The sequence below is a fragment of the Falco biarmicus genome, chromosome 1 (genome assembly GCF_023638135.1).
Source record: "Falco biarmicus isolate bFalBia1 chromosome 1, bFalBia1.pri, whole genome shotgun sequence".
NCBI classification, from domain to species: domain Eukaryota; kingdom Metazoa; phylum Chordata; class Aves; order Falconiformes; family Falconidae; genus Falco; species Falco biarmicus.
Window position 1 is genome coordinate 70,387,444 of NC_079288.1, and position 24,073 is coordinate 70,411,516.

Consider the following 24,073-nt stretch of genomic DNA (forward strand, 5'->3'; position numbering starts at 1 on the left):
ACACAGAGTAACCTCCATGATACAAATCAGCCTGTTACAAGAGCTGCAGGGCCATTCTCAGCTGAAGTCTTGTTTTTGATGTAGCCCCCATCCCCCAACACCTTTATTCTCTCCTATTACCTCTTCTAACTGTGGAAAACCTTCTACAGACAATTCCTTCCGTCCCCTTTACCATGACACACAATTAGTCTTTTAATCTGGCCATGGCAGATGGTAAATTGTCATCAGGACCACTTGTTCTAAATTATGTACTCAGAATGATGGGAACTGGACAGAAAAAAATTTGCTCTTTAATACAAGCTGGATTCCTACACAATTTTCTTTTGGCTCACCTGTTTGCTTTAACCTAATATTAAGTCTTGTGATTTAGATTATGAAGTCCTTGAGTCAGAGCTTCCACCTACTGTTTGGTTCATGTCTTGCACGTGGGGTTTTCCTCTGTATAATGTGGTGCCTGTGGTCTCCCTGGTACCTCTTCTCCTGCCCTTCACCTGCTCAGAGTGCCTAAGACAGTGGATCAGCCTAAAAATTGGAATGACTTCAGGTCAAGTACTTGGCAAGAAACATGAGCAGAACACTCGTTCTGGAAACCGCCCTGAACAGCAGAGCTTGATTAATTGATTAATGTCTGATTTTCAGTTAAACATTTAATAAAACTTATCTTTTATGGCATTCTATGCACAATACGTGGCATATGAAAGCAGCCAGCTGGTTAAGATGCACACTGTGCTGTTCAGCATATTGGCCAGCCAGCCAGCGTGCGAATGAAGCAAGCTGCCAAGCTGTCTGCGAGGGTTGGACATCACAGGAACAAACAAGAAGGGGCCATGGCAGAAAAAGAAAGTAGAGGGGTCATGGCAATGACGGAAGAGAAAGGCAGTGTTTTAGGAGCTGGGGGAAGAGGCTGCAGCCATTGCTTATCAAGTGAAGCCTTTAAATATTGAACCCAGTTGGTTTGAGATGATTACTCCTGATTTACCATCCGATTTTGTTTATTGCGTCATGTATCAGCTGTTGTTGCTCCACATAAAGACAGAGGCTGGAGCTAAGGTAAAGCAGTTCTGCTCACCAGTTAGTTGCTGAGCAAAGTGAACCGAGTGCTAGTAAGGTTACATGATAGTATATGATCACCTTGGAGGAGCTGCTCTCATACACAGTAGAGGATTAATTAATTAGAAATGCTTCTTTTTGCTCGGTGAACTAGACTGGCAGACAGAAAAAAATTTAGAGTGGTTCAGAAACACTAGTCATTAAGCAACCAGAGGATCTTGACAGGAAAAGGAATGAGACCTGTCAGAAGTACGGACCTAAAGAAGATTCTTGGAATAATATTAGTCCTAGTAAAATCCATGATGAAGTACACGGTAAAACAAAAAGAAAAAACAAGCTCAGAGCAAATGGTATTTTTCTTACACAGAACTTTTATTACTGTTCTCTCTCCAGACACTGCTCCATTCATTGATCAAACTATTTTAAAGAAATCCTTTGTGACAACACATATATACATAGTCTTACTCAGTCCACCCAGCAATGGGTGCACTGGGGATCTAGCTTTTTCAAGCAGAAATGGACATACCTTCCCATTTTGAAACTATTGACAAAAATGAAGTGCTGCCATTTGCACCATTAACACAAGCATAGAGAGAAGATGCAGCATTTTTTCCTATCAAATATAACTTCATTAATATAATCTTATATTTTTCTGTTTGCTTCACACAAGCAGTAAGTTGTTTAGTTTCTGCCTTTTTATAATTGGTACGTTATGATGGGTCTCTGCCACCATTCCTTCAAATTTCAGCCCCATAAGCCTTGATTGATGAAGTTTCTTCAGTTGAAGGTAATTTTAATTTGAAATGCACACAGAAAAACGGTACCATTTTTTTTTTTTAAACTCAGCAGTGCAACCCTGACAGCGCCAGGTGCCCTTAAGACCTAGTACTTCTATGACTTAGTTACATAAATATCTACAAATTAAGCATGACAACATCTGAAATGAGTGAGGTTTGTTCTATCTGCCCTTGATTCTTTTTCCACCCTTCAGAAATCAAGTGCATGGGCAGGGAGAAGCCATGCTGTGCTCCTGTTCATGCCCTGGATGCAGCGACGGGGCCACAGGGACCTGAGGCCATGGCATGAAATGCCCCCTCCCACCACAGGTATGGGTCTGGCTGGGCACACCCAGACTGCGGCTGAAAGAATAGGTGTGAGGGATGGGTATATATAGGAGACACAGATAATAATGATGTTAATGATGAATGGCAACATTTTAAAGGGGGTGAGGGCTGGGGGAGTTTGGGTGCAGTCTTTACAAATTGTTCTGTCCTCCTCTTTTTCCCTACACATACCTTTCAGAAAACACAGTTCACAAATCCTAAGTAGGCTCCATGATGCTGTAATTGACTGATGTCTACCGATAATGATCTGCTTGGTAACAATTCTTCTGTGCTCGTTGTAGTAACACTAATAGGAATTATTTCATTTGCTTTCATATGGATGGTGCAAGCACTTCACATAATTAGCGTTAGCACATATGAGGAAAAGCCCCTGGTTATTCACAGATTTCCCCTCTTCGTACCACCTATATATTCTTTCAGTAACCCTTCTAAAGCTCATGCTGTCCATTTTAATTACATTCAGATGACCATGTTTTAAAGTCCACAAGAAAGATGGCTGTAGTGATGTTTTATTGATGTGTACAAGGAGTCATGAAATTAGCTGCAATACGTAACACTATTTCTTTCCAAGAGACTTTAATTGCTTTATAAGCTTACGTAACTGGGACCACTCTACGTGTGGGTGGGTGTTTAAATGCACATCAGTGTGTTTCTGTCATGCCATTTCCAGGTGACAAATGCAGGACTGCAGAGGATCTCCAAATAGCCTTTGCTACAGCCACTCACATCGGTTTAAATTGGGAGTGGGGAAAAATGTCACACAGTATTTGAGACTGATGCAATTACCCTGGCTCGTTGAGACGTTTTGTTTCTTGTCGATTCCTTATTTTCTTTCCCTTGGCCATTACAACCCCAGATCCCCTTTACTAAATCACTATTTGTTTCATGTGAACTGCAGTTCACTGTAGAAGTTAAGAACCTTTACTTTACCTTACTGTAGAACTGTAGAAGAACCTTTCATCACAACTTTGACAGACATTTTACATGTTAGAATGGGGAATAATTGATTGATAATGTGGTGGGCAGACATGTCTTTCTCTGACAATAGTACAAATGAGCTCGGATTACTGATTTGGACCAGATTCCCAGCACCTAGGGGGCTGTGCTTTGGCCTGAAATTTTCCGCCTTGCTATAAGACAAACAAGGCTCACAACAGGTGAATAGTTTAGCATATAAATCTTGGGCCTTCCTAATTTCCCTTTGATAATCGGAAAGACTTTTGTCAGGTAGCAGAAAAATAAAAAAAAAAAAAAAAGCTTATGTAAAAAATAAAACGACTTTTAAATCATGAATAGTTGCAGCAAATTCTCCTTTTAAATCCAAGCCTAACCCTGTAGGGAGATGCTGCTTTCCTGGGATCACAGATGGCAGGACCAGTTCAGGCTCTTGGTTCTCTTGCAACCTTCTCTTTGGCAGACCGAAGTGATTCTTCTAGGATAGGTTTGAGAGTATTTGTACAGGCTCCTTGTTCCTTCAGGGCTAACTCTTACACCAGTCAAAACCAGTGAGTGAGAAGACCTCTGGAGTTATAGGGTAGGCTGTAGGGAAATTTAAGCATAGGAAATTTAAGCATATTTGATATGTAACTGTTCCTTGGTCCTTATGGATTCAGCACAGCTAAATCACGTCTTGGTAATTATGGAGGACACGTTCAATGAGAGCAAACAGATTCTCCTCGTGCCAAAGCATGCTGTGTCAAGATCTGTAGCCTTCTGCTGTGAAATGTACATGAAAGATGCATCATGAGCTGTTTTGCATCTGCCCATATATTGAGTTGGCTGCAGTATGAAAGCTGCTTTCATACCAGCACAAACACAATTAAATATTACTGCCTTGAGGATAAGATAAAATAACTTACTCATTTTGATAAAATTCAGTTTCACAGGCATAAGAGTGTGGCTCTGTCAGGCACCATCGACATACACGGGCTGGGAGCAAAGGCTGAATTGAATGAGCTCCCTTTCCTCATGCCCGTCCCGGTCTGTTCCTCAGCTGTACCTAAAGCTGCTGCTTCCCTCGCTGACACTGAGCTCACGTGCCCTGTTGTCTGGGAGGAAGATGAGGAGCAGGTGGCCAGCTGCCTCCTCCTCCCACCACGCTGCCACGGCTTTACCTGTGCAGCCTTTTCCTTCAGCAGAGGCACTTGCACTGAGGTGTGTGGGGAGAGGTCACTTGAATGAGCTGCTCTGTGGAGACAGCCCGAACCTGGAGCAAAGCCGGGATAACTGCAGCGAGACCTACAGGACTTCCCTCCTGCGCTTACCCCTACGAATGTGCTGTGTCCAGCACTTGCTTAGTTTAGGTAACTGCTCATTCTGCTGGTGTCTTCACCATCACTGACTGCAGCCTTCAAAACCGTTTTAACCTGTACTGTCTGGGAACTGCAAGCCAGTAGGGAATAAATGCTGTGCTCTCATACATTGAACCAGCAGCTGGGAATGATTTGCTGACGCAGTCCCTAAGGAATCCTGACCTGGTGGGAGGTACTGACTTCTTTCCACCCTTTTTTAGTACATGCAGCCACAAAGGAGCAGGATGCTCATGTGCTCCAGCCTGCAATTCCCAGTACAGCCAGCTCATGCACAGTTGCAGAGCATGTATTTCAGTTAGAATTACAGATGCTGTGTATTTTGATGATGGATCTGCTACAACACTGGAGAAAGGTAACAAATTAGTTATCACCAGACATGCTTCTGTTTACAATCCTTGTGGCTACCGCTGTACTGATGTTAGATTTTAACACTTTTGTTTCAGAAGGGACTTCATATTAAGAAATCTGTCATCTGAAAACCAAAGCCTGTCTGTGCACATTTGGTACAGAGGGATTTCAGCTACATTCTAAGCAGGCTTCTTTTCTTTTTCTAGGGAGGTTGTACTTCACTATGGAAATCCCTGAGGAATAACCTACTACTTCCCTTACATAAAAAATAAAAAAATCTTTATTATTTATCTTTTTTGTTATTCTTACCTCCTCTGAAAATGTGGCCACGTAAATACTGTGTAATGAAAATTAGTAATATAGGTTCTTGCATGGACCTACACAGACTTCTAGACAGGGGAAAAAGCCTCAGCCCAGTCTTTGTTCCTTGCCAAGGCAAAGAAAGAACTTTTTAATTGTGAGTTTTCATACATTCCTATCTTATAACTTTTCTGGATTTCTGCTTAACTGTTGGGGAAAGAGAATTCCCACCAGGGCTGCACAGGCAAACATTTTTGTCTGAAATTAGCGTGTATTTAATATTAGGCATATATTGGGGTAGGACTGGACCTCAGATATGTTTTCTTACTCAAAAACATGCAACAGTTTCTACAGGAGCAACTTAGCCCCACACCACCATTACTTTGTTCAGACCATTCCTCAAGGAGGTGTGAAATCAGTTACTCTAGAACAAATAAATTGTATTTCTTATGACTGCTCAAGTCCAAAGGCACGAAAGAGAAACAGTACTGCACCTTCCTGTTCTGTGAAAAATGTCTGGCTTGGATGCCTACACCATGAGCATTCAGAGATAGGAAGACAACTTTTATCTGGCTAGGTTAGGCTGATCTCTGCTTAGGGAGCTAACCTCATGCTTTAATTTGGTGTATGTGCATCTTCTGCTGCAGGTCTCAGTACAGGCAACATAAACTGCTTCTGACCCATGTCTGTTCTGAAATAGAAATGGTGCAGCTACATTTGTGGATGCCAAGCCCAAATCAGTCATCCTTGCTGAGTCTGGACTAATTATTTTGGGCATATTGCTGCAAGATCTGGCTTCTCTGCTTCCAGACTCAAACTAGTATCTTCCTGCTGTCCTGAATGATGTGAAAATACAAGCCTGGAAGGGTGTTACCTTGATGATTAGCTCACAGGTTAAACCATTGTCTTACACTCCTCACATTCTCCGTGTACGGTGCAGAGCATGTAATTCAGGAGTGCAGCTGCCATTCACCCACTCAATCACACCACTGCAAATTAGACACAAAGCACTGCTATTCAGATTTGGTCTCACGAAATAGAGTGGAAAGAGTGGAGAACAAGGCTCTAAATTTAGTCTGTTTAGAATGACACACCACTGAGTATTCTCATCTGTTTTCAAAGATGCAATAAAACAGCATGGCAATACTAGTAGATGTCATTAGCTCTTTGAATTAATAGAATTACTGTTGGCAGCCAACGGTAATAGATTAGAGCAATTCTCATCTAGTACATTAGAGTAATTCTTGGCAGTGTGAACATAATGAATCGCAGGAGTTTACAACACAACCATCCAACTAAAACTTGGAATATAAAGTCTCTGCCTGTAATGACTTCCTTTTTTGCCTCTTTTCTCTTTATTCAAGGCAGTATGATTATTATTATCTTTTTTCAGTCAGAGAGTCGTAGCTCTAAGTTCTGTTTAAAGTTTTTACTGATTTTCAAAGATGCTGTTGACTGGTTAACGTAATTTAAGAAAACCCAACTTTCTCTTTTTAACACAGGACATCTTCAAGGTTTAACATACCTACCTGAAATCATAGGGGTTTTAGGCAGATAAGATTATAAATTTTCATTACACAAATATATTGTCGTGCCATCTTAACTGGGCTATGAATATTGAAGTACTGATCCTGCTCTATAGCTTCTGTAGAAGTCTTTTCTGTAAAAGAAAAACTGTGTCCCGAGCTTGTCAAGTGTGCGGTTTATTCATTTTCCCCCCAACACCTAATAGCTGTATTGATAAAAAAAAGCATTATCCCAATAGCATCAGCACTATGTAAGCCCTCAAAATGCTACAGACGCCAGTATTTTCTTGCTATAGTTCTTAAGCCTGATACCAATTTCTCTGTTGTGTTGTTGGAATAAGTTTGAGTTATTCTTGATTTATGTGGAAGAATCAAGTCCTGCTAAGGTTGTTATCACTGGAATGGGATTAGGGTTCCTCCTGTTTGTGAACCAGTCTTTGCTGTTCCTACCTTCCATCTGGGCTACAGTCCAAACACGATGTGTCAGAGCCAAATCTGAAGCGATTCAGAGACTCTATACTGGTTGAGAAAACAGTGTGCTTTGATTCTTTACCTATTTGTGCTTAATTTTGAACTATTTTTAAAGAGCTATACTGAAAATAGAGAAGAGAGCAGCTTCTTCTACTTGCCCCCAAAGAGAGACTGGTAAGACAGTGAGCAAACACTCCCTGTCACCTTTTAGCAAGTGAGTTCAGTTGCTGGAAAGGACCATTTCCACCTTTTAATAATCACATCTTTGGTTACCAAAGGTATTGAAAGATGCTGATGGCTCTAATGGAGAACAGCACCTGTGTGTCACTTGCCAGAAGAATTGATATATGCGGATTAGAGGTTATCAGAAGATCTGTATAAATATTGAAAAATATGTTCTGTGCTCTTTCCCCAATGGCAGATTTATGGTCAGCTAGCAACTGCCTGAGATTTGAACACAAAGCGCATGTGGAACCTAATGGCTGCCCTCTGGAATGATTACTGACAGATAATATCCTGCATGGCAAAGGAGAGCCACCGGTCACAGGCGTTCATGCCTGAGACCACAATGCGTGTGGAGAACCTGACAGCTAGCTCCTTCAACACAGTGGTGAGAATCAGACTTTTTTATGTCAACTTGAATCTCTTCATATAAAGAACATGCATCCCATAGGTTCAACACCATTTTTAAATTTATTTCATTTTCCTTGCCCTTGCTGAGCTATGTATGTTTGTTTGCCTTACGCTTCACCTTGATGGCCGTCGCTAAAGGAATGCCCCTGAAGAACTGAAGGCAGAGCACTATTTATGCATTTGGAGGACTACTGAAGAGTTAAAACATTCCTTCTGTTTCTTCTTTACAACTAACCTTCCAACACCACTCTAACGGAGAAGTAGATTTTTTGCAAGCTGAGCAAAAGGAGATGTACCTTTCCCTAGACTATAAAAAAAAAGATTACAGCAATGTAGAGATAGGGAAGCCCAGTGTTCCTGAAATTACCAAAATTACATGACTGATAATCAATTTGGAATCTTTTTCACGTCCTTCCCTCCATTTTTCATTATTCTACTATCTTCTGTATTTTCTGATCTTCTGAAGCAACCAAATAGTATTTTACACAGGGAGAACTTGCTAGAGGAAATTACCCATGAAAAATAAATGCAAGACAACACTGTGACTAAGTGCTGTACCACCAGATCTTGCCGTTCTTTGTCTCCATTGAACAGCCTTGCCTTGGTTTAATTCAGGAAGAATTCTGACTTTACTATTGCTTCTGATTGTCTTCATTCCAGAATGGATGGTGAATGGAAAAGAAAGTAAAAAACAGTTGTGTCTCTGCAGCCCACCATAGAAGAAAACAGTATTACTGGTTTGACAAGTGTGCCAGACTCACTCGGTAAAAACAAAAATGCTACGTTTTTCTTGCTGTTACCAGTTTACAGATTCCAGAAATTTATAGAAAGGACAAAACATTCAGCTAGAGGCTCCATAAAAATTACATCTTTTTTTGCTAATGTGTGTAAGTCCAGTAAATAGTTTACTTAGTTCTCTTAGGCTTATAATCAACAGGACAGAAGAAAATTTATATGGAAAAATGGATTTTTATAGGCATTTTCTTTCATAAAATTATCCTCCTAACCATTTGGAGGTTTTCTCCCAACTGTTTGAGAAAAAATGAATTCTCAAGTGATTAGTAACTTGAATTATGAGCATTCAAACAAACTCCTCCGTGATCTAAAAATATTGGAAGCAAATCACAGTCAATTAAAAACCCACAGAAATACAGAGGCAGAAAAATATATCACTCAGAAAAACAAATAATTCTTTGTGGCTCTAACTCTCACTGTGAAATTCATTTAGGTAACTCTGCTTTTAAAGTGAAATCAGAGATAGCGTGAAATATCATAGTGAATTAATAATCCAGTATTTTAGTAAATAAATCTGTTGGATGTTGTCATAACTGGTCATGTTGGAAAGCTCAGATCTTCAGCAAAGGAAATAATATAGCTAGACAAGATATAACTGCAACTCTACGGCTGATTTAGGAATTCAATTAGGCTATCTAGAATCTTAGCCAAAAAACAGCATTCCTTTCTAATCCTGGTTCAGGGAAGAACACCACTGACTTTTATAAGATCCCTAACAACCTCACATATGGTGTCCTTGATTGCTGCCCTATGCAGTTTCTTTATTCTCACCTAACATTTCTCTGCCTGAGCCATCATTTTGTCTAAGCAAATGTTTAAATGACTGTGGCCAACCATTCTTACCTCTTTTGGGAGTGATTTTTTTTCAAAGACTTTTTTTCAAAGGTTGTGTTCCTTGGGGAACTCTGCAATAAACTCACAGTTCTGCTACTGATCAACCACTGCATTCTTACAAGTTGCAAATAGCTATTGTGGGAGGCAAGGGATAGATTCACGGGTTTTGGAGTATTTTTTGCAATGGATTTTCATACACTGACAATTTGTCAGCAGGAAATGCAAAGTGAAGAAGGCTCCAAAGGATCCTACAAGAGAACCAATAATACCCATATCAAAGCATGTGATGCCATCCTAAAGAGACAATGACTGCCACAGGTACAGGAAGAGTAATTTATAAAACCTGCAGGATAAAACTTTGATTTCTGCACTGCATTATGTTTTCGTTTACTATTTAGTCCACAGTGGGAATCCATTGCTTTTTGCCACAGAACACTGAAAAGGGAGACAGAAACTGAGTCACAGTATTTTGATTAGACAGAAAACAAATAACAGTACTTTGATTACAGTCACTCGTACTTTCTTAAATCTTGTATCTGTATGTAGAAATAGTAGCAAAGCAAAGAGTAAATTTCATAACCCTCTGCTTAATATCATGCTCAGTTGTTGGTACTGTCTGGTTTACAGAACAAGGAGAAATTGGCAGTCTTTTTACAAAGCATTTTCTAGAGCAAGAAGGCTCGAGAGTGGAGTTCTGAATTTGTTTCCATTCCAAAGCTAATACCTTCTGTTCGCAATCATGTTGTTGTACTACAAGGCTGATGATCTTCCTTTCCGGGAAGATTTCTGTGAATTTTACTTTTGCCATATCTGTTTAGCAATAGAAAGTAAAGTGATGCTTTGGATTATCCCGTTCCATTCTCCAACGCCAACACCAAGTCCTTAGCGTAACCTAAGCCTTTTGTTGACCTTTATGTTAACGCTAATCACAAAATAAAGGAATTTATGAAGCATTTTTCAGGATGGTGTTTTCCCCCCCATACTTCTGCCAAAATCCTCCTGCTCAAACCCCTAGCTATGCAACTACCTGAGCTGAACACCTCAGCACTAGTTTTTGAAACACTGGTTCTGGCTTTTTATCATTTGCCTATACAGCAAGGGATGGGGGCAAGAGATGGGAGCTATGGGACAGCATAGTGCAAAGAGCTCTCTTTTGAAGGGAAATTTTCTTGGCCATCCTTTCCCATTCAGCTAAATACAGTAAAACATTCCATAAAGTAAAACCAACTTGAAGTGAGGCAAGAAAACTAACTTAAATTAGAATTATTTTTTTTAACAGAAGTTGATCCTACACTTTGTATTCCTTTTTAGGTTATCTGCACATTCGTAAGCACAATATAATAGAATCATAGAACAGCCCAGGTTGGAAGGGACCCCAAAAGATCATCTACGCCAACCTTTAGAAAAGGTTGAAACAAAAGACCCCCCATTTTTCAAATTGTTTAATGAAACAAGAGATTTCATCTGTTAATAGAGATGAGTAAAAAGGCAGTTGTTTTGTATTTAGTTTTTAACGTTGCATCCTCTGAGAGTTTTCTTTGCTTAGAAACCATTTTTCACTGTAATAAGAAACGTAGTTAGTTTTTTGAAATTTGATTGTACTATGACAGATTGTATACAATACATTGTTTAGTATTTATATTCCATTCCAGCATGCTCTAGGTACATTATTACCGTATTATTTACATATGTTTTCTGTTGATCATTTCTGAAATACATTTAACCGATCCTCTGACATGCTTTCATCATTTGACTCTGTGAATGCAACTGTCAATAAGGCTGTCTGGGTGTATCAAGACTACAAAGAAACTGAGAAATTGCCCGTGTTTGCTATCAAGGTATTATATCACCCCTTGCTAACACACATTTGCTTGATGCTTATAATCCACTTCAGAGAAACATACTGCTCACCCTCACAAAACTCAGAAACATGCTGGAGAGATTTTTGTTGGGTTTTTTTAAGCACTGTTGTTGATCTGGGTATAAGCTTCACCTTGTTGTCTGAACTAAAGGCTCACTCACCACTTGCTTTCCTTGCTTCCGTTGCCATTTTAAAATGTCACAATTTTCTCCCTGGAATTAGATAAAAACCACTGAATGCCATCCAAAGTGACTCCCAAAGCGCAGGCCAGTTTCACCAAGTCCATAACTAAACTCCAGCTGGATATCTTCTTACTGTCTGCCAGAAGTCCCCCTTCTCAACTGCCATGCAGGTGTTTGGTTTGCTCATCTCCATGATAATGAATCAGACACCAGGTGAGCCCTCAGCTTGCTGCCCCATCATGCATATCTCATGTGTCAGAAGATACTGAATCTGAAAAAAAAATCATTAGGTGATTGCCTACTGCTGCATATTCAACGGAAACCCAATCCTGAAGAATGAGCTGGATGGCTGACATTAGCAAACATGCGTTTATTTATCTTCTTCTAACATATTTGCACTCAGCATTGCATGAAAAGTCATTTGTGACACTGATGTGGAAAGCAATATAGAAGTTGCTTACCTACTAGAAGTCACTGTAGAAAATATACTGCCTTTCCAATAATGTCTTTGTTTCAGGTCTGTAATAATGCCCAGGCTGAGTGGTCAAAGCATTTTATCTCCGGCCTTATCTCAAAGACATTGGTTCAAAATTTGCCCCAGCCAGAGTAACTAGGAACTTGATGAGAAATAATTTATGCCATCTTTTGTGATAAAGCATCTTGAACTTGTTTACTCCTACCTCTTTTCAAAAAGGAATTTAGTGTAAATCATTTACTGTTCTTCCTCTACCTCAGCGTTGTTCAACAGCTATGTATGGCACAACTTTGCAAGGTGTCGAGTATCCCTGGGGGGATGACAAGGCTCAGCTACTGATGGAATATACCAAAGTTTCCACAAGTGACCTCTGTGAGAAGGCTTACTTGATATGGACCTGTTTGTGCGATGACACAAGCAGAAAGTTGAGCGAATGCAGGAAGTCATGTATTAAAATAAACATGATGCAGGTACATTTAAATAAGATTGCTTACGTGTAAAAACAGTCAAGGTAACAGAATTAATAAAAGTTCATAGTATTAAAATTCATAGTATTAAAAAAAAACAGTATGGTTGTGCTGTAAGAACCAAAAATTACAGGGAAATGAAGAGATTTGGGAATAATACTTTGAAATGCAATTACTTTCCATCCAACATCTGAAAGATGCTTTGTTCTGGAATGAATATATGTGCAGAAGTTGGCTTTTGAAAATACACTATGTCTGCTTGTCATCTTTCTTTCATCTGGATCTGATTCACTGATTTCAGACTAGTTACTGCCAAATTATAACAGTGCTGGTGAGCAAAGGTTCTGATCCAACATCAATATGTGGTGAAAAGTATGACACCAAATTGGATTGCTCATATTACAAAGCACGACATTACTCTCATCAGTTGTTAAGCTTTCTCAGACATGTGAAAATACACCTAGGAAGCAGCAAGGTAGCCAGGCATGCATTTCCAGAGTGCATAAGGTGGATCCTTACACAGGCTGGTACTTGGAATGATATATGATGTGCTATTTCATCAACTGAAAATAAGTGAAATGGCCATTGAGTTTCAAGGTATAATATAAGAGAAACTTGAGGGGAAGAAAGGATCATGGGATGTAAAACGAAGGACACAAAATGTCTTACCCTTATGTGAAAGGAGCAGGTAGTGGGAAATGTGATACAAAGCCACAAAGTGAATATAGGAGAAACAATGTCCCAGAGACACAGGGAACCCCCTGGCTGAGGCATGGAAAGACTGCTCAACAATGATCTGGTATTAGTTCCCGGAGTAAGCACAGAAAATACACAATGCAGGGCAGGATTCTCTACTCAGTGGATGGACTAGATACAGTAACTTCTCTCATTTCATGCTGATTTCTACACTTTTAACAAATGTAACAGGTTTTGTCATGGATGTAAACATCTTGCCCTTGCTTAGGTCTTGTTACTCATTCACTGTCTTCATACAGCTCTAATGCCAGTTTACCCAGTCACCCAGGGACTTCTTACCAAATGCATGAAAATTTCCATTTGGCACACACCAGCCATATTACCTTCATAGAGACACGGCCAAAAGAATGAGTCTGAGGTGCAATTTTATCCACCAAACCACCCCTAATATCCATAGAGTTTTTAGATGGCTCTAAATTACTTTGTGCAACTGGTCTGGTAATGCTTGAATCATGAGGCTAAGGACTGTTGGGGGAAAAAGCGCTCCTGGTTTTGAATTTAAGGATTAACAGATTGTAAAGCAAGAAAAAAAAATACCTTTGTCAAGGTCATACTGACTAACTTTATCTTCCTAACCTTGGAGAAATATCAGCACAGACTTTGTATAATTGCATTAACGGGAAGAGAGAGATATATGAGGATATGAGGATCCTTCAACCAAGTTATTTGGGGGGGCGGGGGGAGATTTTCCTCCTTGGCACTTTAAGCAACCTGCATTACCTCCCTGGTGAGCAGACTAGTAGCAACTGAAGATCCCTGGTGCTACCGTGCTCCGCTCTCATTACAGCACATCAGTAAATGTTTTGGAATTGAAGTACTTGAACTGCTCATCTATCCACAAACTAAAGCTCAGTAATCCACCTTCTTTGCTCCTCCATGGGATGGCTGACTTTAACTGTTGCTCCCAGCACAAGACGTAACTTACCCAAGAGGCCAAAGTGCAATTCAAAGTTGCTATGGACATTTTTTTTTAAAGAGGACACTGGACATGGCACCAACAGAGAACCTAGAGAAGTGAGTGTCCATTCTAGAAACAAGAATGGCAGGTCTAGGAAGACTTTTTCCACTTACATGCCACAAACTTGGCATGAAGGTTATGGTTTGTTAAGGTACACTAAAACTCTTCCACAAACACCTAAAGAAAAAAATCTTTTCCATAGAAGGGAGTTTCTGCTCATGCTAACTTCCCTGCTAAATATGAGAGCCAAAATCCAAACTGTGTCAGTCTCTATTGCAGACTTTCTCCCCAAATCCTCCTCCTTCCCAAATATGACCCTTGCAATTTCTTGCAAAAGACAGTACAACCATGGAGGGATACAAATGAAAATCTGCCCACCTCTTTAAGGATCAGCAGAGCCCTCTGCTGTTGCATGTTGTTCCAAACACTGGGCAAATAAAATGAAATTTAATGAGATTAAATAGCCTGTTTACAGAATAGTCATGCATGTTGCTTACCTGTTCAGCTACTCACAAGAAACATGCGTTTGGTGGCATCAATGAGTAAATAGAAAGAAAAACTATTTATATTTTGACATGTCTGATTCTTCAGACAAATGAGCATCATTATTGTCTCCTCCTGTGAATTCATTCTGCAAACAATATGCTCTTAAATATTACAGTGAATATCTAAACCAAATAAATAGTGAATACACAAAGTTTTCCCAAGCCAGCACAGAACTGTGTGTGTTTTGAAAGCTAATGCTGACAGAGCATATATGATGCTGTGAGGTATTCAAAAACTTCCCTTTATTCTTACATTCACACTACGTTCATCTGGAAACCTACTGTACTGGGCAAAGTCTACTGTGCTGACTCAAGTTAAATTCACAGTTGCCTCTTGATATATCACAATATGTCATTCAGTAATCCCACTGAGGAAAATGTAATTACCATGCAACATCTTGTGCTGTCTTGGGATTTCTCACTACGTAAGCAAGCAACAAATTCCTGTCAGTACTGCAGGAATACTGCTGTAGAGATGTAGGAACAGACCAGCTGGGTCATAACCCACAATGTTGTGTTGAAATTACTGGTCACAGAGGATATATTCTTTTTTAGCTGCAGGCTGTATGTATTTTCTATCCACCTGAGTGTGCAGAAACTTGCCCACTGTCCAAATGAACTTTCATACAACGCATTTAATTCTCATAATATTGCTGTAAGGTAGGAATTGTAACAGACGATGAACTGAAGGCTAGAGGAATTGCTGTGTGTCCACAGTCAGAAAAAAGAATGTTTCATGTAAGAAACAGACATTGTTGACCCTTTGGTTCCACCCAGGATCTCTCTCATGACACTTTTCTCTTCTGTAATGCAACAATATGTAACTGCTGTAGGCGCTGATCTCCTGCTGAACAGAGTGAAATCTAAGCCTTCTGCACTTCCCTTCAAAACGCTTTCTGAGCCTGTCCCAAGCCAGCTGAATTACTGCCTTTTCCTTGGGAATCAGGACCTCCCCTCGCAGCTTTGTTCTGCCGCTACAATGACTGTCAGAATCGTCAGGAGGCAGAAGCATTAACACCCATATACTTCCTCAACTTCAGCACAAAGTTCAAAGTTCCTACTGTGGATCCACTCTGATTTCTTAGTATAAAGTCAAATACACAAATAAAATCAAAGGTAGTTGATCACTCACACCTACAGAGAACAGAAGATTCTCACTTGTGACTTCTAAAGCTTGTATGCCACTCTGATAATGTAGTCGTGGGTGTGAATAATAAAAAAGAAGATGCATAGGTAGTTGTTCACATTAATTTTGTTTCCACTGGAGCTGGCTCAATGTAGACTAAGGAGACTGAGATCTCAGATTACTGTCAGAAAGACTGATAGCTTCTTATACCAACATTTAAACATTAGGTTAGGATGCATAAATATAGCAGCAGGAAAATTATAAAAAAGCTGCAAGGAAAACCAAGTTGTCTGCAAGCCAAGACTGAAATGACAGAGAATAATATTCCTGGGAAGATAACAGGCAGCTTGTTTTTTCTCACTTGCTCATTTTCATTCATTTGCATTTTGCTATTGAGATCTTCTCAGAAGCTTTAGCATAAAAATTAAGCATTCTGAAAAATTTTTCCTTGATGTCTGTGTGTGTTTAGGGCAGTTCAGTTTGTCTGGAGTACATGAATGTTACAGGCAGCATTTCTGCAAGAAAACATAGTTACTGCAGGAAAGTATAATCAGCTTGAATAAAGTTGGTTTGATTCATTACTGATGCATCCTCACTGATTTCAGTAAAACCTGATCAAAGGACAATGTGGGCTGAGCATTTCTATGCTCCATGTACTCCAAAAGTGCCCTTTGGAGTGAATAGTCAGTGGAAGAACAGCTAATACACAGGAATAACTTTTTCCTTAGATTTCAAATACATTTTTCTTCTACAGGATTTCTATAAAGGATGATTCAAGAGCACATGGATATAGCTAAATATTAGCTAGTTGAAGTATTTAAACCAAAGTGTATTGGTTCCAAATTGGGTTTGGCTTACTATTGCCTCAAGTTTGTCCAGCTTCCTACTCTAGAGTTCTGGAATATTGCAGTGTGTTATGGTGATCACTTCTGTAACTGGAAGGCACGTGAAATACTGAACTTTCATTTGCTTGGACTAGTTAAGTGCAGAATTATGCATCCTAATAAGTTAATTGGATTCACAATGTTTTAAGTACAGAGCTCTGTATTACATAATCCCTTTCCACAATATTGTGCTGAACTCTCCATCGCTGTAATCATCTGAATGAGAAAAAACCCCACAATTAAGGAATACAGATCTACCTGCCTTAGTTCAAGTTCCCTTCTAACCCCACAAACATCCTTGGAAATACAGCAAACCTGAAACCAGCAGCAAAGGTTGACTGCATTGTAAGAGGTTCTATGTAGTCCTACAAAAACTAATCTAAACCACCGTATTCCTGTGTTAAATATGGTGAAAAGCATTAGCCATCTGTCATGACAGCAGCTTGACCTGATGGGCCCTGCAGAGCAGCAGTGAGATCAGCACGGTCCCCGCTGAGCCAGCAGCCCCCTCCTGCACAGTCAGGTGCTGACGCTGTTCCCCGGAACAACAGGTTGTCCTCAGCAGCTCCTCCTGCACTTGTTCTCTATGATCTGGAGTGCCACTGTTGCCTAGGTTTCTGAATAGAAGCTGTGCAATAGTCACCGAAACCGTCAGGTCCTGCAATAAACCCATGCAATGAGCTTGCCTGAATCATACACGTCTGAATCATCTGCAGATTAATATTTAATCTTTTTTTAAAGAAGTATTTGTTTTCAATAAGTAGCTTAATAGCTGTCCTGCTGGACAGCTCCTACCCTGGCAGGAGGGTAGGTATAGGCAGGAGTAGTACCTGAAGAGAAAAAGTGACTTCTAAACCAATTTAAAAAACATATATATAGTAGTCAATTTTCTCTTTCCTTTTGAGAAAGAAAAAACAACTTTTAAATTGGACAACTTAATGAGCAGTGTTCCTGGATGGTCCTTTGTTCTGTGTTACCCTCTGAGAGGAGGCAGTTCAGGAGCTGACCTATCATTTTAATTGCTTCTGGGTTCCGCATATGTGAAAAGCAAACATCTGACACTGAGGACACTGCTGCTGCTCTGCTGCTCTTTGCCAGTGCTGCACTTGCTCTTAATGACGAATGGAAGAATTAATATTAATAGCCTTAAAAAGTAATTTACAGCATGTATTTAATGTCTGTTATTTGACTAACTGGAGTGCTTACAGGTACCTTGAAGGCACTAAAATAAAATAAAAGCCACGGTGTTTCACAGTGGGCAGTGAATACTGTACGCAGATCACACAAAATCCCCAGAGACCAACAGTGACAGTGCAGTACCATGTTGGTCACGAGAATAGTCTTGACTCATGCTGTCTGCGTCTCCTCTTGTCCATTCCTCTTCTAGGAGCTACAGCAGTATTATTTACAAAGCATCCCTGTTCCAGTGAGACTGAGGAAATTAAACCCAGGGGACCGTGGCTGGACATGGGTCACATTTCCCTATTTTGTCTCTGGCAGTGGTATTTCCCTGGTACTACCTAAAAGGCAGAACAGTGTCAACTGCGTTTAGGATCATAGGGTTCTGGGAAGGAAACAGTGGAAGATTTGTGTTATGGTATGTTTTCAGTATTGGCATAATGAAATGTCCATTGGGATGAGACACTCCAGAATGAGGTGGAATTTTTAGCTTGGTATTTGAAATTGGTTCGCTTCATTCATTCAGTGCAAAAATTTCCTCAAAGGTCAGCTTTCTCTGACAGACCACATCATACTGGCGAGAAGGTCCAGGACGACTGCTGTGAGCAGAATGGTTACTACTTTATGTTTGTCTTTATATTTTCCTGAAATATGCTAGTCCTTCTCATCATCTGCTTTGTACCTACTTTTGAGTTTCTGGTAGGAATAATTTAAAAGGAAAGAAACTGTTATCTGGAATATAAATATTCCTTAAGATCTCAGAAATTCATACCCTTAGGGTGCTTCTGGAAAACAAACTCATTTCTCTTGACAGTGGGAACTGAAAAGATCCATATTCAGGATTCATTTCCAATTGACACTACAATGACACTGGATTTGCTCCCTATTAGTTTAGGAATCCACAGAACATTTAACAAGCTGTGAAGTCTGTCACTGCAGGTTTGATTCCCAGCGTGTTATCGATGTTTTGCAGCTTACTTCCCCGCCCCCCCCCCCTCCCCCCACTTGGTCCTGGCACAGTAGATAAAATAAACCCAGAATTTACAGGTGGCTCTCAATCCCATGTTTTGTATCCTTCATAGGAAGCCAGTGACAAAGATGCACTGACTATGAAATGCAATTTATGTATGAAGCCTCTGAACCTCACCCGTTTCTCTCTTTGACTTGTGTATGGTTTCAACCAGTGAACGTTTTACAAAACAACCGGTTAAAGAAAGGATAAATCATCATGGAAGAACACAGGGTGGGAGGATATCATTCCAGGCTTGGTTATTCTCTCATGCTGAAGACTAACGACAAAAACTGTATGGAAACAAAGATTTAAAACTGATGTAAACCGGAGAGCTAGACTGCTCCTGCAAACCGCTGAGTAAACTGTTGAGATGCTAAAGCTAATGTGCACTTCAGTTTACCGGTGTGAGAAATTGTATCCATGAGCACACTCACTGAAATGAATGGGACCATCAGCACCTAGGCTCCCTGCGTGGGACCAGAACCCTCAGTGCTTTGTGAGAATTAGTATTGCCTAGAAGCTCCTGAGATACCCAAGCACGAACATACCCACCCGCAGCTGACTGCTACTCATGTTACTTCAGCTACGCATAAGAGTCTCCTCAGGTTAAAAATATGATGGGGAATTAACGGCACCCATCTTTTAACATGATTAAGATAATCCCAAATAATATTAAGACATCGCGTACCTATTTCAACAGTTTTAACTTTGCTATCTCTTCAGTCCTTTCTATAGGCAATTAAAAAAGACATGACCAAAATTCTTCCATCTCAGCCAAATGGATTGATGAATTTTAATGGAGAACATTTATTCTGACCTTTAATTAAGTTTGGCGGTCTGAAATCATTAATCTTTGCTGTGAAACTATGCATTCTATCATGAGCATTTAAAACCTTACAATTCCATTTTGCTATAGGGCGGACGTCTATGTGATAATGCAGCTTTCTAGAAGCTGCCTTTGTGTCTTTTACACTACCTTTCCTTTGTTCATGGCATAATACAAACCGTTAAGTATTTGGCCCTGCAGAGGATGGAGCAAACCTCAGTGTGACACTGCTTTGGCCAAAAGCAACCTTTTAATCTTGAAACGTCATCCTAAAGGTTGACAGGCAAGAAATCTAATCTACCTTCTCCAGCCTATGTAAATCTTAATACAGAGCTACTGCTTAAAGGAAGAACTGAACAAACTGCATTATCTGGTGTTATTCTGCTAGATTATTCAGTGACTGCTACTACCAATTTCCCTGTGAACATATTTGCAGTAGTTTAGCCTTTGGGGTGGAAACAATTTCATTTTAATATGCTCTGTGGAGCACTGCCAGTGTTACAGGTGGTATTGTATGTAAGGGAAGAGAAATTCTACATGCATGGAAGTGTGTGCCTTGAGACCCTGAATTCTTTTTCTGGAGGAAAAAAAGGAGTCTCAAAGAGCATTAAAGTACAAAATCCTTCTGGTAGCCATCCTGGACTCTTTCATCACCTGCTAGAAGCTCTTACAGCTGGTTTTACAGGCCTCATGATGTTTTAAAATACAGCGCACTTAGAAGGATGGGAGATGAGACACCCCAGAGAACTCTTCAAGGCAGCTGCTGTTTGGAAAACAGTGATCAATAAAACATCAGCTGGGGATACTTCTGAATGATTGCAATCTCTGGGTTTGATTTAACGGTTTCAGCTGCTGTCCCAGAGCACCTGGCATGCTGTGAACAGGAACAAGTCTTTTGGGTGCTAGCCTTCGAGCTTGTTGCTGTTCCTCCCCTGAGGCTGGGATCTTTTCCCACCTCAGGGAGAACTAACTGGTGGTGTGACTGTTCCCTTTCTTGGTTGCACAGCTTCAGCTCCAGGTCTGTACTGAACTGCAGTTGGTAGAGAATTTATTAATACAGCCTAGACAAGTTAAGGAATACTTTTCAGGCAGTAGGGCACAACGCAAAACTGATTTAAAAAAAAAAAAATCACTAAGTTTTGCAGACACTTGAAATGTATCCCTTACATCTCCTTATGAAGAAAAATGCTTAGTTTGGAACATTCTGATTTCTCTCCTTTCCATAATCAGAAATAAAAGGACAGTGCAACTGGGGAAAATGAAAACACAAGCTTTTAATTAAACACCTTCCCCGTCCTGCACACACACAATAAAAGAAACATCTTTCAGGTTCCTGAAAGAACTTAAAATTTAATTTTATAGATCTATTTTTCTCTTTTTAGAAAGTGATTCATTTTGGGGAATGGGTCTTTTGTGTGAATCATTGCCTGTTCTATTATTAAAGAATCATTTGGGACCCTGAATGTTTCAGGTTTGTGCCACCGAACCGTGGGGTTTGTGTGTGCTAATAGACAACAAGCTGGAAGTTTCCAGCCGTCACAGTACAGCCACGTTGTTAACAGGCAGTGCCAGGGGAAACCTTGCATTTTCTCACCCATATAACTGAAAGGCACATCTAACTGCAGGTGTACCCCTTATTTAGTGAATTCCTGACACCCCAAACTGGGTGCTAAAGCTTCCACTAAACAGGAGGGGGGTGTCACCCCCCATTTCATGCATACCACTGCTCACCACTGTGATACAATGAACTGTAGATTTTAGGAACAAGACCTGGCTGAAGAAGTGTTTTAGGGCATGATTAAGACAACATGTGGTCCTTTGCTTTGCAGGTGGTCACTTGCTCACTCCAGGTGAAGAGATTTTTGACAGTTCATCACAATAATACCATCATATTTCAGACTTGCAGTTGCTTTGGGAGGTTTTTTTTTTTCACTCCATGCTCAGAAGAAACAAGGTAAGAAACAGCTTACCAACAAAATCACGTAAAAAAATCATTTGACTCTAATAATTTACTGTCCTTTGTTACCTTCTGCTGTTCTCTTGCATTCCTGGAACGTGCTTTAAACAAACGGGAAGTGTGACCGCTTTCTTTCTTTCTTCAGAAATGTAAAACAGGTTATGTTATCTGGCTGTACTACAAATGCATCAGGATGCCCTGTGGTGTCAGGTGTAAAATCTCGGCTAAAGGATGAAGTACACAGGTCAGAACTCAGCTTATCAGCTCTTGAGAAAAGCTGGAAAGTGAGGGTAAGCCACCTGCAGTGGCTAGAAAGAGAAACAATTGAAGGAGTGAGGAGAGCAGCCCTTGTGGGAAACTGTGAGTTTAACATTAGAAAAAAGAATCACATCTTTTCTATAAAGGGTGTTCACTGCTAGTTTGTTTAAACCTTGAAATCAGGGAAGTGTTATGTCTGTCAGGCTGAAAAGAAAATTTGCAATACAGAATGCATCAACCCTGAAGTTGGTCTCAGGTTAGTGTCACTTTTGAAAAATTATGATATATCCACTTTCTGGATCATATAAAATAACATTTAGGTTATTGCTTTATCCTTTTTGCCTACTTGTTAATTTTATTGAAGAACCGCTTGTTCATGCAGTCAAACGAAAAATAACACAACACCACGTTCAGTAACAGTGACCCAGTCATTTAACCTCAAGCTGCCTATTTCTACATTCATTCTGTTTCATTCTTTAATATAATTACTCCTGTTTGGAATAGACAGTGATGAAATGATCTGACCTTTATGTATTATTACTTGATTAGTTTTTCCATATTTGCTGGGAAAAAAATCAGTTGCTGAAGATTCTTATTAATATTCATTTCAAGTGCTTTTGCATGTCCTTCATGCTCTTCAAGTGAGTTGCTGTATAACAGAAAAGTACTTCTCCTTTCTTCTTTTGCACTACAGCTAAGCAAATTTTCATTAATAATTGTTGAGTTTAAAATCTTGTTTTAAAAATCAGTTTAACCTGGGAAATTCAGGCAAATGTATTTAGACCAAGGACCATTTATTATCATTCTGACTACCCTGGTCACTTCTGTTGCCTCACTGGCTGAGCTGAAGGGAGTTTGATGTTTTAGTTCTCCAGGAACCAGACAAAATTACATAAAACTGAGACTTGGCTGCTCTGATGCAAAGAGGTATGAGATGAGGTTCACAAGGCCACTTTGGTTCCCCAGCGTAGTGTTTGTTTCCTCCACTGAGATTCACAACAGCCACCATGCTAAACTCTCAGATACTTAATCCAGACAGGGAGAAAGAACACTGTGACGTGTGAAACTCTGGTTATAGCTACAAACACAGCTTAAGCCTTCCTCAGCCTGCAAGAAGTGCCTTACGATAACCTGCACCCACACATAAAATTCTCTCTACCATTCCTAAAACTGGGAGTCCAACGCATGAGCACTGGCCTGCCAGGATTAATAGTCAAATGTCAGTGCCTTGGTTCCAAGCCTTACCCAGCCTGAGTGTTTAAACCCACTGATTTAGCTTCTTTTAACACCTACCAGTGCAGGATGCCACAGCCACCCAGCCTGGTGTCAATCCTAAAGCAAGGGGAAGCCCTTTGGCTCTTCTAGGCTCTGGAGGCATATATATGCTTGCCTTGGATGTATAGGCAAATTTGAAAACTACTGTGTGTATATACATTTTGTCAAGGTCATCTTGTGTGATCAGCCCAGAACTCTGAAAATTAGGCACAGCTGACTATTGCTGAAGGTTTATTAATGCTAAGGAGAGTTCTGCCTCCTGTATTATTATTTTATTAAAAAAAAAAATGCAGCTATGAAGTCAGACCAGACTGCTCACAGCTTGATCCAGTCAGGTCTTCCAGACCACCAAGGACAGAAACTGCACAAGCTCTCTGGGCACCCTGCTTCTCTCCTGGGCTGCCCTCAAAGGGTATAAAACCCTATTCCTTACATCCAGCCTCAACCTCTTTTGTTTCCCTTCATGTCAGTCATCTCTTGTCCTCCCATCATGTTCCTCTACGAAGAGCCCAGTTCCATTTTCTCCATAACCTTTTCACTGGTCCTGGGAAGCTGCCTCTGAAGCCATCTTTTCCAGGCTGAACATGCCCTGGTTCCAGAGCCTTTCTTCACAGAGCAAGTGCTCCAGCCATGATCAGCTTGGTGGCTCTCCATTGGGCTTGCTTCTGTTCAACATCTTTCTTGTACTGGCTGGGGGGAAGGAGGGAGGCCCCAAACTGGATGCAGTATCTAGATACGGTCTAGCAAGTCCTAAGTAGAGATAATCAGTTCCCTTAACCGACTGGCTGTGCTCCTGTTCATGCAGCACAGGACACAGATGTCCTCCTTTACTGCTGTTTATACAACTGAACGAAACACTAATCCTCTGTTTCAACCTGCAGTGATATTTGCTCAAGGACTGCTTATTCATTTGGCTTGA

General features: G+C 40.3%; 1 protein-coding gene across 4 annotated transcripts in view; it reads right to left on the bottom strand.

Moving 5' to 3' along the window:
• GABRB1 (gamma-aminobutyric acid type A receptor subunit beta1) overlaps nt 1-24,073 on the bottom strand; it is a 140,985-nt gene that overhangs the window by 111,198 nt on the left and 5,714 nt on the right. Inside the window, exon 4 of one of the 4 annotated variants that reach the window (XM_056338322.1) lies at nt 11,416-11,466. The exons of 1 other annotated variant lie outside the window; for it this stretch is intronic. In XM_056338322.1, coding sequence (XP_056194297.1) covers nt 11,416-11,466 — 51 coding nt within the window. Of the gene's footprint in view, nt 1-1,401; nt 11,708-24,073 lie in introns of those variants that run through there. 2 more of the 4 variants (XM_056338340.1, XR_008821769.1) reach the window with 2 other exon arrangements.